At 42.8% G+C, this 14665-nt stretch overlaps 1 protein-coding gene across 1 annotated transcript in view; it reads left to right on the forward strand.

Moving 5' to 3' along the window:
• Window positions 1–14665, forward strand: part of LOC124788628 — a 495884-nt gene that overhangs the window by 5766 nt on the left and 475453 nt on the right. The window contains exon 2 of the mRNA XM_047255898.1: window positions 11244–11404. Within this exon, the coding sequence (XP_047111854.1) occupies window positions 11244–11404 (161 nt within the window). The remainder of the gene's footprint in view (window positions 1–11243; window positions 11405–14665) is intronic.

A 14665-nucleotide genomic window follows, 5' to 3' on the forward strand; every position in this document is an offset into this window, starting at 1 on the left:
TCCGGCACTGCAATGGGGTCTAGCAAGCCTAGATGTACTTCTGGAGAAGGCCTAGTGTATATTGCAGCACACACAATATAAAATATCACTTTATTTAGACGTGAACAAGATAAAATACTTAACTCGGAAGCAATCTCTCTCCAGAGGACTGTTCTGTATATTTGCTACTGTCGCTGAACACTATCACTTGATACAATACACAACGATAGTCTCATATCAATTTACAATTGGCTATAAACTTCGATACAGTTCGACTTCTAATACGAGGCGTACTCGGAATGTAAGGTCTCATTAGGCGCGAAATGGAAACCACAGTGAAAATACGATGGAACTTTGCACAGATGTGTTGGACAGTGTCTTTAGTGTGCCTATCGATCGCTTCACGTCGCTCTTTTCAGTTCAGAGCGCAAACTGATCACGTAAAATGCTAAAACAATGTCTCCCGCCAAGTATGTGGATCTGATGAGAGATTTCACCTGAGGCTATGCAGACCACATAACATAAATGTCATAAGTTTCTTTCTGCAAGACAACTAACAGCGGATTTCTGCAGGGGTAATGAAGACGTTCCTGCAGCGTTTTCAATCCGCCACAATACAGCCCTTAATTGGGTCCCTCCGTTGTTCATCTCACATGAACCGCTGGCTACGAAGACAACATTTTGGCACAAACAACGATGTTATACCGGGATCAAGGTAGCCTCTCAGGGCCGGCAACCCATATAACACCACAGAGGACGAGGTTGTCTATGCCCAAAGGCGTACCCAAAAGCACCATGATAAACACCGGCTATTTACACACAAGATAATGGAAACAGACATTCCGGGCACTACTTCCTGCAAACGAAAGGCAGACCAGCATAGAGAATAGGCGGAAAGCACAGTTGGCTGCTTTCTGTGACGAGTGTACTGGTAAGTTTGTACAACGCCACGACAAATGTCTAAATCGGAGCGGTGACTTTTTAGAGAGGTAGGTGGAAGGTGTGGCTAAATGTTGCGAATAATTTTTTTTTAATTTTCACTGTGGTTTTCATTTCACGACCGATCGGACCATACTTTCCGAGCAGCCCTCGAATAACTCGTGCTGCTAGAACTAACGAAAACGATGGTGGTGTCGTTAGCGATAGCTGCAGTGTGGTGGTGAGCGGCAAAGCGCTCTAACGTAAGTAATCTTCCAGCAGCAGCGGCGTACAGAACCTCTACAGTCCGTGTCTATCCCGACGACTGTATGCTGCTGCGAAAGGCAGCGACTATCCTTACTTGTGGGTCCGTCGTGAGGTAACAACTTTTTGCCATGGCACGTTGTTCTTCAGACGACACCACAAGCTGGTCAATAGTGCGACAGCGATGAGTGTAAAGCAGGGATGGCGAAAACCAAATAATTTGGGCACAGCATAAAATGAGGAATTTAGGTCGGCCTTCCCTACCTAATCAAAATAATTCATTTGTCCGTCTGCGCCTGAAGTCATTGTACCAAAGTCCATCGTGAACGGGCTGTCGGTGCCGACGCGACGTAGAAATTGGAGATGACGGATCTTCGCTCATGCTCTCTCACTGTGAGTCGCGGTGTACTCAGATACATCGGTAATAACACACTGTCATCCACTGTCAGATCGCATAGGTTGGCAGCTGTTTCGACAACGACGACTTGTGACCTCTACCAGCAGGTACCGTACTGCCGAATTATCGCGACGAAACAGTGTTACTATGCTTATTTTTCTTTGTTGAACGCTTACGTCGTGTGCTGCTATTACACGTAGTCAGGACCATTTTTAAACTTATGTTATTAAACAGGACTAGTTTGGCTTGGAAAAAATTGCAAGATAAGTGTAATAGAGAGTTTTAAACTTGGTAGACTGAGGAACATGGCATGATTAATATAGGCCATAAAGAGGTGTTTCTTTTATGTTAGAGGGCAGTAGCATGTCGAACATCGTCTGTAAAGCGGCACTATGAAGCAAATCACAAATATTTTTGTTAAAAGAGCGAACCAAAGCAAAAGCAAAGCACTGCATGTGCAATTAAAGACAGGAATAGACAGTCGGATTCTATGATTAATTATGTTAACGAAGATTTTCATACCAGGGCCGCAGGATCTGGGATGCAAGCGTCACTGCCCGGCGAAGTAAACCTTTTGGAGTCGGGGAATTTTTGAAGGAAGCTTGTTTAGCGTGTACCCCGTCACTTTCTGAAGATTTTGAAAATAAATATAACATAACGGAGCGCATCGAAGATGCTCCTTTATCTAGAAACACAGTAATCCTACAACTGGCGGGAAATGTAAAAGAAATCACACCAAGTCTTCTTACATTTCGCTGAGTCTTGACGAAACTACAGATGTAACTAAAGCTGCTAGATATTGTGTTGTAAATGACGTCAAAGAGGAATCAACTGCGATAATATCGTTGCCAGCAACTATAAAGGACACATATATTTGTAGGTCTGCTAAAAATGCGCTAAGCGAAAAAGAAATACATTAAAAAAATGTATCGATAATTACTGTTAGTGCTTCCAGTGTGGAGGTAAAACAATAGTTTTATTATTTTATTCCAAGCACACATTAGACATTCTATTCCTGAGTTCCAATGCTTCAAACATCAACAAGCCTTGCGTGAGAGGGGTGATTTCACTTCCCTTTGTAAGACAATGGTCGTAGTAACGAAAATAATAACCTCATATCGTCGCAAGCTTCTAATAAAAGAAACTTCGAAGCGTTGGCAGAAGCCAGCTCGGTGTACAATGACTTACTGACCTGTAACAATGTTCACTTGTTGAGTCGCGGCAAAACATTTTAAAGATTTGTGCATTGTTTGGAAGAAATGAGTGGAAAAGTGTGCAGTAATTTTTGAGTGCATGTCTCCTCGGAGTACAGCTGTATATTTATTACTTAAAAATGAATATGAATAGTCACAACAGCAATAAACTTTTTAAATATATATGAAGTTGCCGGTTTCGGTCTGTTTTAGATCATCTTCAGACCTTGCACTGAAATATGTACATACAATAGAATTAGAGGGATGTAGTAATATACAAAATACATCTTACATAACAAATAGCAAAAGAAGGAACTATGCCCATGATGGTAGATGGTGGCTGTGAACGGAGCAGGCGCCACACCATCTCCACGAACGTTAACTGCTGATGAGTGTCGCAGCTCTTGCCTAAATGCGCGATGCTCCGCCCACTGCGCAGCAAACTATATCAGCGATAGCCAATCAGGCATACAGGACGTCAAACGGTTTTTACAATACAGTATGTATAAAATTATGTACAGTATTATACAATGTAACTGCTATAATCAACATTACGTCAGTCTCTGGTAAAAATGTATGTAAAAGAGATAACCAATCATAATCTATAGTGAGAACATCAATAGGCATGTGTGGGTATTTATGGTAAACTCGTAGACTGCATGGCAGCAAAGATGGCTTTTAGGCGACGCTAAAGGTTCCGGTTGAGACGGCGAGGTCATAAAGATGTCTGGCATCCAACAGGAGAGGACCTGAGAGCTGTAACTGTGGCAGGACAGGATCTCTATGAAAGTGCAGTAAAGTTTTTTAACATCTGCAAAAGTTACAAAGCACAAGTATTGTTTACAACTTATGGTATATGTATATGCTAGTCTTTTCCCCGTGGCTTACTGAGCGAGGTGCCGCAATGGTTAGTGCACTGCATTTGCATTCGGGAGGACGACGGTTTAAATCAGCGTCCGGCCATCCTGATTTAGGCTTTTCATGATTTCCCTAAACCGCTTCAGGCAAATGCCGGGATAGTTCCCTTGAAAGGGCACGGCCGACTTCCTACCCCATCCTTCTCTAACATGATAGGACCGATGACCTCGCTGTTTGATCGTCTCTCACAAATCCACCACCACCATCCAGTGGTTTTGCCCACATATATGTTCAACACATTTACTGAACACACCTCTTCCTCTTTTATCTGTGTCCCTCTCTTCCTCCTTCTGTTCACATTATCCTCCCACTTCTGTCTGTTGCCTCCTGCCCAATCTCTCCGCCCATTTCCTCCACCTTCTCTCCAACCATATCATTCTCCCCCCTCCCTCTGACCATACCCTCCCCCACTCTTTTTCCATTCCTGCCTCCCCCTCTTCTTTTCCACCTGTCCACTACCCCTCTACACCTTCCACCTGATTAATGCATCCCACCTCCTACACTCTCTCCATCCATTTCCTACTCCCCCCCTCCCCTCACTTGGTCCATCGGCCTCCTCTAACCATCTCAACCTGTCCCCTGCCACACACATCAGTATATGCAGCAATGCAGTAAGATGAAGCAGATTATTACTACTCTCAACAAGTCTCTCATTAAGGGTAGGTCTATAAGGCAGGCCAATACTACTCGTGGCACAATATGCTTGTCATGCAAGGCAGCATACAGGTCAGGGCCTGGAAAACCGTTTCTTGGCCCTGACATATAGGCTGCCCTGCAAACCAAGTTGATTTGACAGGCTGGTACTGTTCCCACACAACATGCCTGTGGTGCAGGGAAGCCTAAACACCACACGTTTCAGACAATACCTGCACTGCTATTGGAGCCAGGGGGATACAAGCCCCACAGTGCTAATACTTATGAGTTCTGCTGTTTCTGTGTCAAATTTGGTTGAAATCGAGCCGGGGTTGGGAGGATATCCCCAAATAAATAAAATAGAGTTGGAAATGCGTGGAGTAACTAATAATAAAGAGAAAATGCCGAAGGTATGTTGCAAATTTAGAGTGTACGAAGGGAAATGATCAATAATCATGGATATGACAGGAAAGATTATTTGAAGGAAAAACTTCTTATGAACATATGCCCTATTGCGAACTGTCGACGAGACAGAACACATTTAACGTACATTGTTACTGATTTTCTGTTTTATTGAAAAATCCGCAGGTTTACACACATATATCAGTTATTAAACGTTACAACTTGTGTTCTAAAATATATAAATTGAAAAATTCGTATTTTAAATACATTAAGCTCCAAGCATTAGCAAACATATCACATTATAGCTGTTGTGCAGTTCATGACAAATGTTAGAATATCCCACCGCAAGCTTCAGTGCGTTTGTTCACTCTGCGGAGAGCACATTGTGTTGCTTGTCTGACTGCCTATGGACGTTCCTTAATGACGCGACCAAGCAGTTCATCTCGCTTATTCACCTATCGTTTGTACACCTAGGCCTTCATCCAACCCCATGAACAAAAAGCTAATAGCGTAATGTCTGGTGATCTTACAGCCCAATTAACTGAACAACTACGGCCATTCCAGTGATTAGGGTAAGTACGAATGAGACGTTCCCTCACAGGTCTGGTAAGGCGTGGAAAAGCTCCATCACACTGGAAATACACGTTAATGGCCAAAGGAACTTATCAAGATATAAAACAATGGAACTTTCCAAAAAGTTCAAGTAATTCTGTCTCGTCATTCGCTCTTTTAAAATAACTGGACGTATCAACATGTTTCCGACCGTGCCACACCAGACATTGACCCACAAACGAACTTTGAATTCGGTTTCCTTCAACCATCGATGATTATTACGTGTTTTGTTGATTCCATTCCGTGTGAACGTGGTTTCATCAGTGAATAGTACTACTGTAAGCAAATGACTCTTGTCATCTAACCACTGCCAAAGATCAGGCAGTGTGTCATTTGAGTATTGTGGACACGCTGTATGTGAAATGGGTACAAGTTTTTGGGTGTAATGTTCGCCATACACGGTTCGTGGGGCATTGATACGTGCATAAAGTCGCCGCCTGCTGGTAGTAAGAGTACGCTGCACCGTTCCAACAGCTTGTCGCTGTCCCTCCTCACGTTATTGAACTACATGTTCACGAGAAAAATGAGAACTTGCAAGAATACCTGCTTGAGCATTTTGCTGAAAACTCTGGTAATCCCTCTGCGATCAGGAATTCGACGCATCTGAAGGTTCCGAGGGCATTCTTCGTTAGTAGCAGAATTACTGCCATCGCAGAAGCTGTAAACATAGATCAAGTCTGTGTGTTCTTCATTAGTGCAGATGTTTGGCACTTTAGCAAGCGCGTGTACAAACACAGTTAAGCGACACTTCTATTTTGAAGGTAGAATATTCAAAATTTCTAGGTGTATGCATTGATGAGGGGTTGAACTGGAAAAAACACACTGAAGACCTGCTGAAACGTTTGAGTTCATACTTACGCTATTAGGGTCATTACAAATTTTGGCGATATGGATCTCAGTAAATTAGTTTACCACGCCTATTTAAATTCTCTGCTTTCGTATGGCATCAATTTCTGGGGTAACTCATCATTGAGTAAAAGAGTGTTCATTGCACAGAAGCGTGTATCAGAATAATTGCTGGAGCTCATCCAAGATCATCCTGCAGACACTTATTTAAAGAGCTAGGGATCTTCACTGTAGCCTCACAAAATACATACATATATATATATATATATATATATATATATATATATATATATATATATATATATATTCACTTATTTGTTATTAACAATCCGAACTAATTCAAAAGTAATAGCAGTGTACATGGCTACAACACTAGAAGAAAGGATGATCTTCGCTACTCAAGGTTCAATCTAACTTTGGCTCAGAAGGGGGGTAAATTATGATGCCACAAAAGTCTTTGGTCACTTACCTAATAGCATCAAAAGTCTGACAGATAGCCAATAGCATTTAAAAGGAAATTAAAAGAATGTCTTAATGACAGCTCCTTCTACTCATTAGATGAATGTTTGGATATAGTAAGTCGGTAATTGCCCCCCCCCCCAAACACACACCAAAAAATATATATATATTAAGTGCTATGTATTATTTTGTGTAATGTTATATCTTGTATAGAAACCTTTTATTAACCTGACACGTTCCACATCATTACGAAGTGTCGTATTCATGAACTATAGAACAAGTTCTAATCTAATCTAATTTGGTCTAATTTAATCTCTGATATAGTCTCAATCCCTCGCACTACATCACTCACAACACACCATAAACAACTATGCTTTCAACGTGCTAATTTAATGGGGGAAAGACATTCTGAGTAAAAAGCTTGAAAACAACGGAGTAGGGTGGACATAATAAAACGTCAAAGAGGCTGGATAGATAAGATACATAGATGTGCTCCACAAGCCGAGAAGCAGACGTACATTAAATATGTTCTATATCGGATTAGCCATTCGGAATAGCGGATATGTCCATATGAACTTTTTTGCTTCAAATGACCATTTCTCCTGGGATAACCTGTATTTGCTACATACTTTCGGCACTTTCTCTTTATTATTCGCTATGTGGCTATTTCATACTCGTAAAGTTCCACTTCCCACGAGACTAGGAAGCACACAGAAAAGCACGTAAAGTTACTGACATCTCGTAGTCGGCTAGTCGAGATTACGTCATGGTTCCATAACGGTGTTAGACACAACATATCAGTCAACAAATTTTTCGTGGTGCGGTACAACAGATTTTCACGACCTGCTCAGTTATATATCCTTTCCAAGGATGTTATCTCGTTCGAAAAGTGGTTGAGATGAAACTGTACTCTTCGACGGCAGAGTTACTATCGGGTTTGAAACAGAATCCAATTAACAAGGTTTCATACTCGGCACTGTTGAAGTTCCGAGGAGAGTCACCCAATATATTGCTTCCTCCGACTTATACCTCGCGATTAAAACATGAAGATAAATTTTAGACAGTTTTGAGCTCCCACGGAGGGTTACCAACAATCTTTCTTCCCATGAACCATTTGCGAATGAAACAGTAAAGGCGGAAAATGACAATGGTACGGAAAGCGACATCCGCTACGTAAGGAGTTTTGCCGAATACAGATGTAGACGTAGGATATTTTTACCAACACTATTCTTAAGCTGTACTACGTGTCTGTAGGTGGCACACCACAGTCTCTGTTGGCATGTTGCAGAATCCGTGTTGATACGCCAATGAATCTGGCAGTTTCATTTTTGATGTGTCCATGGACAACCATAATAGATTGCTCATTTCTGCCAGGCTCTAAGGTCCTCATGTCGATCCACCTTTCTTCGCTGGTTCTCATAACCGAATGGCACAACGGAACTTCGTTGCCATAACTTACGTTAGCGGTGGAGTGTCACCTGACCGACTACTAGCATATCTTACACCATCTACGGCGATTCAAAGAGATCAGTGTACATTTGTAAGGGGTGACTACTAATTTATCCGACGAGCTTCAAATACTGTTTACACTTGTGAGTCCGGATGGACAAACTAATAACATGTATACGATCACAGGTAGAGGTAAAGGTGGATAAATGGGCCACCACTCTGTTTTTTTTCTATAACACCTTTTATTTTTAGTATAATCACCTGAAATTAACATAAAACATTTCTCTAGTATGTCCTGCAATAGTTACGACATGTTTTGGTCCAACTGTTTAATATTTAAAACAAAATTTTATTTTTTTCCTGATACTCTTCATTTTGTTACGTCAATAATTTGTGCTGGTAACATGGGCCCCAAGGTAGGTTGAAATAAAAAGAAACAAAAATTTGAAAAATATAATTTTATTTAATTTTCGTGTATAATGAAAGATTCACTCTGAACATTGTTAATTAGTCTACTGGTGGGATGATTTTCACAGCCTCCGCCTAGCCTATTTACAATAGTCACACACATAAGCATCTTTTTCGCATCCAGCACATTCGTTTTGAGCCCACATCTCACAGGCTATACACTGGACACAAAGTTCATCTTTTGTGTCCTTTGAAAAAATCCCTTCACAAAATAGACATACAGCGTCGTCAACATCAGGGACAGAAATACCAACTTTTTATTTCTTGTGCAAAGATGGTAGGCCATGCGCCTGACGTCATTTCTGGTAAGGCCGTAGAATTTGGATTCCATAATGAGAAGATATTTAACCAGTTCGTCCTCAAGTCCCTGTGGTAAAACCGGTGGAAAGCCTTTGGAGCGTAGAACGAGGGACAGAGTACACTTTAACCGCTTTTTTCAACCCCATTTTTTTCTCTTTAATAGCTACAATAGCATTTTCCATATTTTCTTTGTCCCATGATAGCCGTTTCGATTTTTTTGGGGGTACAAGTTGTGTTCGAGGCATCTGAAACATAAAGAGTAGCAATATATCATTGATTTTACGGGGCCCATAATACCAGCAGCTAAAGGGGCCCATATATCCACCCTCGCCATCTTGGGAAAAACGATCTTGCCTACGGTTAGTTTGGTTCGCAACCGACGTTAATTAACGTAAAACGGTATCCCAACAGCAAGCCAAATACGTTCCTTACCTTAGTTCTACTAATAACATGTTAGAAATTTGAGTTTTATTCCAGTAAACACTAACCTTTCAAACTTTTGATGACAGCGAAAAAATTCACAGCACAACTACTCACAAACCATGACAGCTACTACGTCTGCGCACTGTACAGTGAAGTTTGGCAACTAGTTTTAGTAGTTCATGTGCTCTCCGCTAGAATTCGTGGCCTGTACTTCCAAATATGTAGGGGGCCCATTTTTCCACCTTTTCCTCTACATGTACGCTTGAAAATTAACTTTTGAAATTGGCTATCAATGATAATTTAAGGGATATTATTCAAATATGCAGCCTCAGTTTAACACCGATTACTTCTCAATATTTTGGGGAAACTTTTTGGTAGAGGAGAGAAAATTTTATAATTTCTTGCATAGCTTCTAGTCATATTTCTCGTAAATGACATAAGTTCAGAATTACTAGCAATAATTGAGTTATTCAGTCTGCGCTGTACAGGGTTTCCCAAGAGTAACGATTCACTTTTATGAAAAAATTTGTTTAATATAGGAAAGATATATCTATACGACAAGGGCACATATAAGACAGCAGAAGTCATTAAAGTACAACGTGGGCAACCTGCATGTCGACACGAAGAGACACTTTTCCACCTCAGCTCTGAACACATTAAGTAATATATGATATGTGATGATGAAACTTCTTGGCAGATTACAACTGTTTGTCCCGGACCAAGACTCGAACTCGGGGCCTTTGCCTTTCGCGGGCGAGTGCTCTACCATCTGAGCTACCCAAGCTTATGTGAAGTTTGGAACGTAGGAGACGAGGTACTGGCAGAATTGAAGCTGTGATAACGGGTCATGAGTCGTGCTTGGGTAGCTCAGATGGTAGAGCTCTTGCCCGCGAAAGGCAAATGTCCCGAGCTCGAGTCTCGGTCCGACACACAGTTTTAATCTGCAAGGAAGTATCACATCAGCGCCCCACACTCCGCTTCAGAGTGAAAATCTCATTATGTGTGATGATGTTAGCCGCCTCCACAATCCGTTCACACTGTTGATACAAGGTGCTGATTTTAACCCTATGCACAAGGGACTTGATCAAATGCCAAGAGAACCTCTGTCGATCCGCCGTTCAGGAAACATACAACTGACGTAATACCGAACAATGAGATCAAAATTGGTAGGAGCCCCGCCCTGCTGGCACACAGCGGAATTCAGAATTCCATTAGACTCCAGCTGCGGTCCCAGGAAAAGCTCAGGCATATCACGGTAACTGATATTTGTTAAATTTAGTCTCCAAAAAAGAATGGTCCTTAATCCTTAGTCTTGGTCATCCTTAACCATACGTTTTTCTCCCATTCTTGTACCTTAAACGCCCACCGAAAGGTCAGTACACACTTCCATATGGGGGGCACGATCTTGCTCCACCAGGGGACTCGTTACCTGGATGCTATAGGTCGTCTTCTTCAGCGTAAAACGGAGAGAACGGCAGACAACGGATCATGGAATGTTCAACTCACGGCTCAGTTGATGACAGGGAGGTCGTGGGCTCCTGTCAGTGGTCTCGTCAATTGCCAGGGCTGTGTCGTCAGATGTTGATGGTGTCATGAAGTTCCTCATTAATTATTAATTGGTCAATAAATAATTAATATATTGTCAAAAAGTCAGATATTGGTACTTGTTGATAGCCCTTTTCTATACCATCGACGGTACAGCTCATGCACCTCCTAGAACTTTGTGGTAAATCACGAAGTTTCCAGGAAACAATGGCTTTTCAGTTTTTTTACAGAGAGTATCCGGAACACTCGTGAGAGGTGAATTGTTTACATTAATGTTGTCATGAAAATGAATCGTTGCTTTTGGACATCCTGTATTAAAAATACTGTCGAAAAACGGGGGTATACCTGGTCTTATCAAGCAATCCAAAAAGCCTAATGTGCAGAGGGATGACGAAGGGAAAGCAGGCAGTTTGGTGATTCGAAGTGGTGTGTTGCAGTGGTGCAGATGAACCCGAGCACGATCCGGCAGTGGCTGCGCGGTGGCGACCTGGAACGGCTGGAACAGGTGGTGCTGGAAGGCCACGGCCACCGTCTGGTGGGGGAGTACAGCCCGGAGCCCAGGGTGCGCGCCTTTCTCAAGACTGTGCCGGACTACATGGTGAGCCACACACGTACACACACACAAACAAGTTCGTTTTCTCTCAAGCGTATCGTCCTTTTAAGGTAGCACATGAAGAAAGTTGAACTGTGATTTTTAACAACAACTCAGTAATTCTGATTATACCATATTTCTAGATTTCCTGAACGTTTCGGACACTGCTCTTCAAAAGCGGCTTCTAAGCAAATCACGTGCCTATGGAGGATCGTTTCAGTAGTGTGACTGGTTCCTGTCCTGTGTACATAAAGGATTTAGAAGACAATCTGAGCAGCCTTCTTGTTTGTTAATGATGCTGACTTTTAACCTCTAATAAAGGCATCAGAAGATCGAAAAGAATTAGAAATGATTTAGACATCGGTTCAGTTCAGTCCACCTCCGTAGTTGCGAGGTTAGCGTACCTGAGTGCCATTCAGAGGTTCCGGGTTCGATTGTCAGTACTGCCATGGATTTTTCCTTGGTGGGACAGTAAGAGGTACACTCACCTCGTGAGGCCAATTGAGGATTTACTCCACCGATTAATAGATATCCCAAGGTTATGGAATCCGACAACGACGGGGAGAGTGATATGCTGAATACATTCTCCTCTATATTGCATCCGATGACGTCATTGGCAGAGTATGGCATAGCGGTTGGTCGCTCTCGATTGGCCGTCTGTGGCCAGAACGCGCAACTTACTTTGTCTGTATAGGGCAAAAAGTGTCAGTTGATCCTAAACAATAGAAAACGTGAGGTTTTCGACACGCATGCTAAAAAAATCTAGAGATTCGTCTGTTGCACCCAAGATTTCTGGCTCTGTGTGATGTATCCTCATACTGAGGAGTGACCGAAGACACTTTGAAAGGATAACGGCTTATTTACAAAACTCAATTATAATGTTCTCGGGTGAGCATCCGCACAACTACATACAACAGAAATGTCTCTCCTGTGACGTGATGTGGTTACACGACGAACCCCAGAATCGTAGCAGGCAGCGACTTGAAGACGTGGTATGTTACTTGAGCCGGTGCTGCCTGCGTATGACGGCTGACGAACCACTGGTGAAGACTAAGACGAACTGAGCCGTATCTGCCGGCGTGGAACGCTGAGACGAAACTGCTAGTACTGCCAACTTATACCGCTGAGACTGAGATGCTGGTACGGAGGGACGGAACAGCTGCTACTGGCGACTTGAGGCGTAGGGCGTAACTGACTTCGCACCGATGGCGTGAGTATTTGACTTAGACGGACGTCCGCGTGGCGCTGCGAGGGTACGTGACCTGGCGTAGCAAAGTCGTACCCTGCTGACAGCACTCTCTACTGCGAAAGCCACACCGTCTATCGTCGAGGTGGGCACCCCCAGACGCTGCGAAGGTGACGTGTAAGCAGGCGATATAAGGAAAATATCTCTGTATTACACTGAGGTGATAAAAGTCATGGGATACTTTCTCACATCGCTTCGGACCACATTGCCGTCCGTTGTGACCGAGCGGTTCTAGCCGCCTCAGTCCGGAACCGCACGGCTGCTGCGGTCGCAGGTTCGAATCCTGCCTCGGGCATGGATGTGTGTGATGTCCTTAGGTTAGTTAGCTTTAAGTATTCTAGGGGACTGATGACATCAGATGTTAAGTCCCATAGTGCTTCGAGCCATTTGAACCATTCGGACCACATTTTGCCCGCCATAGTGCAGAAAATCGACATGACATGGAAGCCCCCTGCAAAAATATTGAGCCATACTGTCTCGATAGCCGTCCATAATAGAGAGAGTATTGCCGGTGCAGGTTTATGTGCACGAAATATTATGTCCAATAAATTTGGGTGGCCAAGCGATTCGACTGAATTGTCCAGAATGTTCTTCAAACACATTGTGAACAACTGTCGCCTGGTGACATGGCACATTGTCATCCATAAAAATTTCAAAATAAAACACCTACAGCAGTTCTTTCGATTTTGTTTTATTTTTTTGCAACCAGTTTCAACTCTTCAATGTGTCATCTTCAGGCCTGTGTGCATAAAACAGTAACGATAGCATTATCAACTTATCAATCAAGTTACATAGAAACAGATTAAAACAGAATGAGAAACAATGGCAAGACTCTACAAGTGAATTTACACCGAACATTTTATAGAACGAACAGACACATCCATTGTCACATATCTAAAATATTCCATCACGAGGAACTAGATAGGTTGAGGAGGGTGAAGGGTGGTGAGGAATGGGAACTGGAAGTTGGCAAGAAGGCAGATAGGAAGAGGAGGTATTCAGACAGTTATACTTTGTGTGTATGCAATACATTTGATCAACTGTCAGAGTTGAGTGAAGAGGAGACTCGTGTAGCTGTAGATGTAGGGAACATATAGCAGTCCTCTGCAGTTAGGAGTTCTAGATCAGTTGTAGAGTCTAACAGAAAGAAGAAGGTTCTGCTGCTAGGTAGTTCGCATGGTAGAGGTGTGGGCCAGCAGTTGCAGGAAGTGTTGGGGAGTGAGTACCATGTCACCAGCATTGAGAAGCCTAGGGCAGGGTTGGCTCAAGTGACTGACAGCATAGTGGAGTTATGCAGGAATTTTACGATCAGGTAGTGATAGTGAGTGGAGCAGGGAACAGTCTTGATAGGGATGGGGAGTATGTTGTTGGTGGTGACCTGGTAAAGATAGAACTCAAACTGGTGTCGCTAATGTGCATGTCGTGCAACTGTTTCAGCGTCATGATCGGCCTCATCTTAATGCGGCTGTTAGGCTCGTTAACATGAGGCTGGGGAGGGCATTGATGGCTGAGCGCAGTGGTGCCAGTTTGGTCCATCAGTAGTCGGGATTCACTAGGTATGGCCTGCACCTCAGTAGGTATGGGAAGGGGAGGCTGACAAAGCTTATAGGTGACAGTATAGTGGGTGGTGGTGGGATCACTCATGGAAAAATTCTGTAGTAGTTGGTGTTAGAGCTGCATCTTTTTTAGACTGAAGTTAGCTGATAGATATACCTGCTTAAACGAAGTCCCTCTACCTAAGTGATCACCTGAGGATGTAATGTTTCGAAGTAGAGAAAGAATTAGCATATTTAATCGAAATATAAGAGGTATTAGGGATAAAGTTAGTGAACTGTTTATAGATGCTGACTGTGAAGTTTTTGGTATATCAGACCACCACATAAATAATTTGACAATTCAGAGGCATCCTTTACCAGGATACAGATTAACCGGCAGTTTTTCAAGGAGTTCCTTGCAGGGTGGGGGAGTGGCTATGTAAGCAAAAAACAGTATTCCATTTGAGTCCATAGACGTATCACGAC

This window comes from Schistocerca piceifrons, chromosome 3 (assembly GCF_021461385.2).
Source record: "Schistocerca piceifrons isolate TAMUIC-IGC-003096 chromosome 3, iqSchPice1.1, whole genome shotgun sequence".
In the NCBI taxonomy this organism is placed as follows: Eukaryota; Metazoa; Arthropoda; class Insecta; order Orthoptera; family Acrididae; genus Schistocerca; species Schistocerca piceifrons.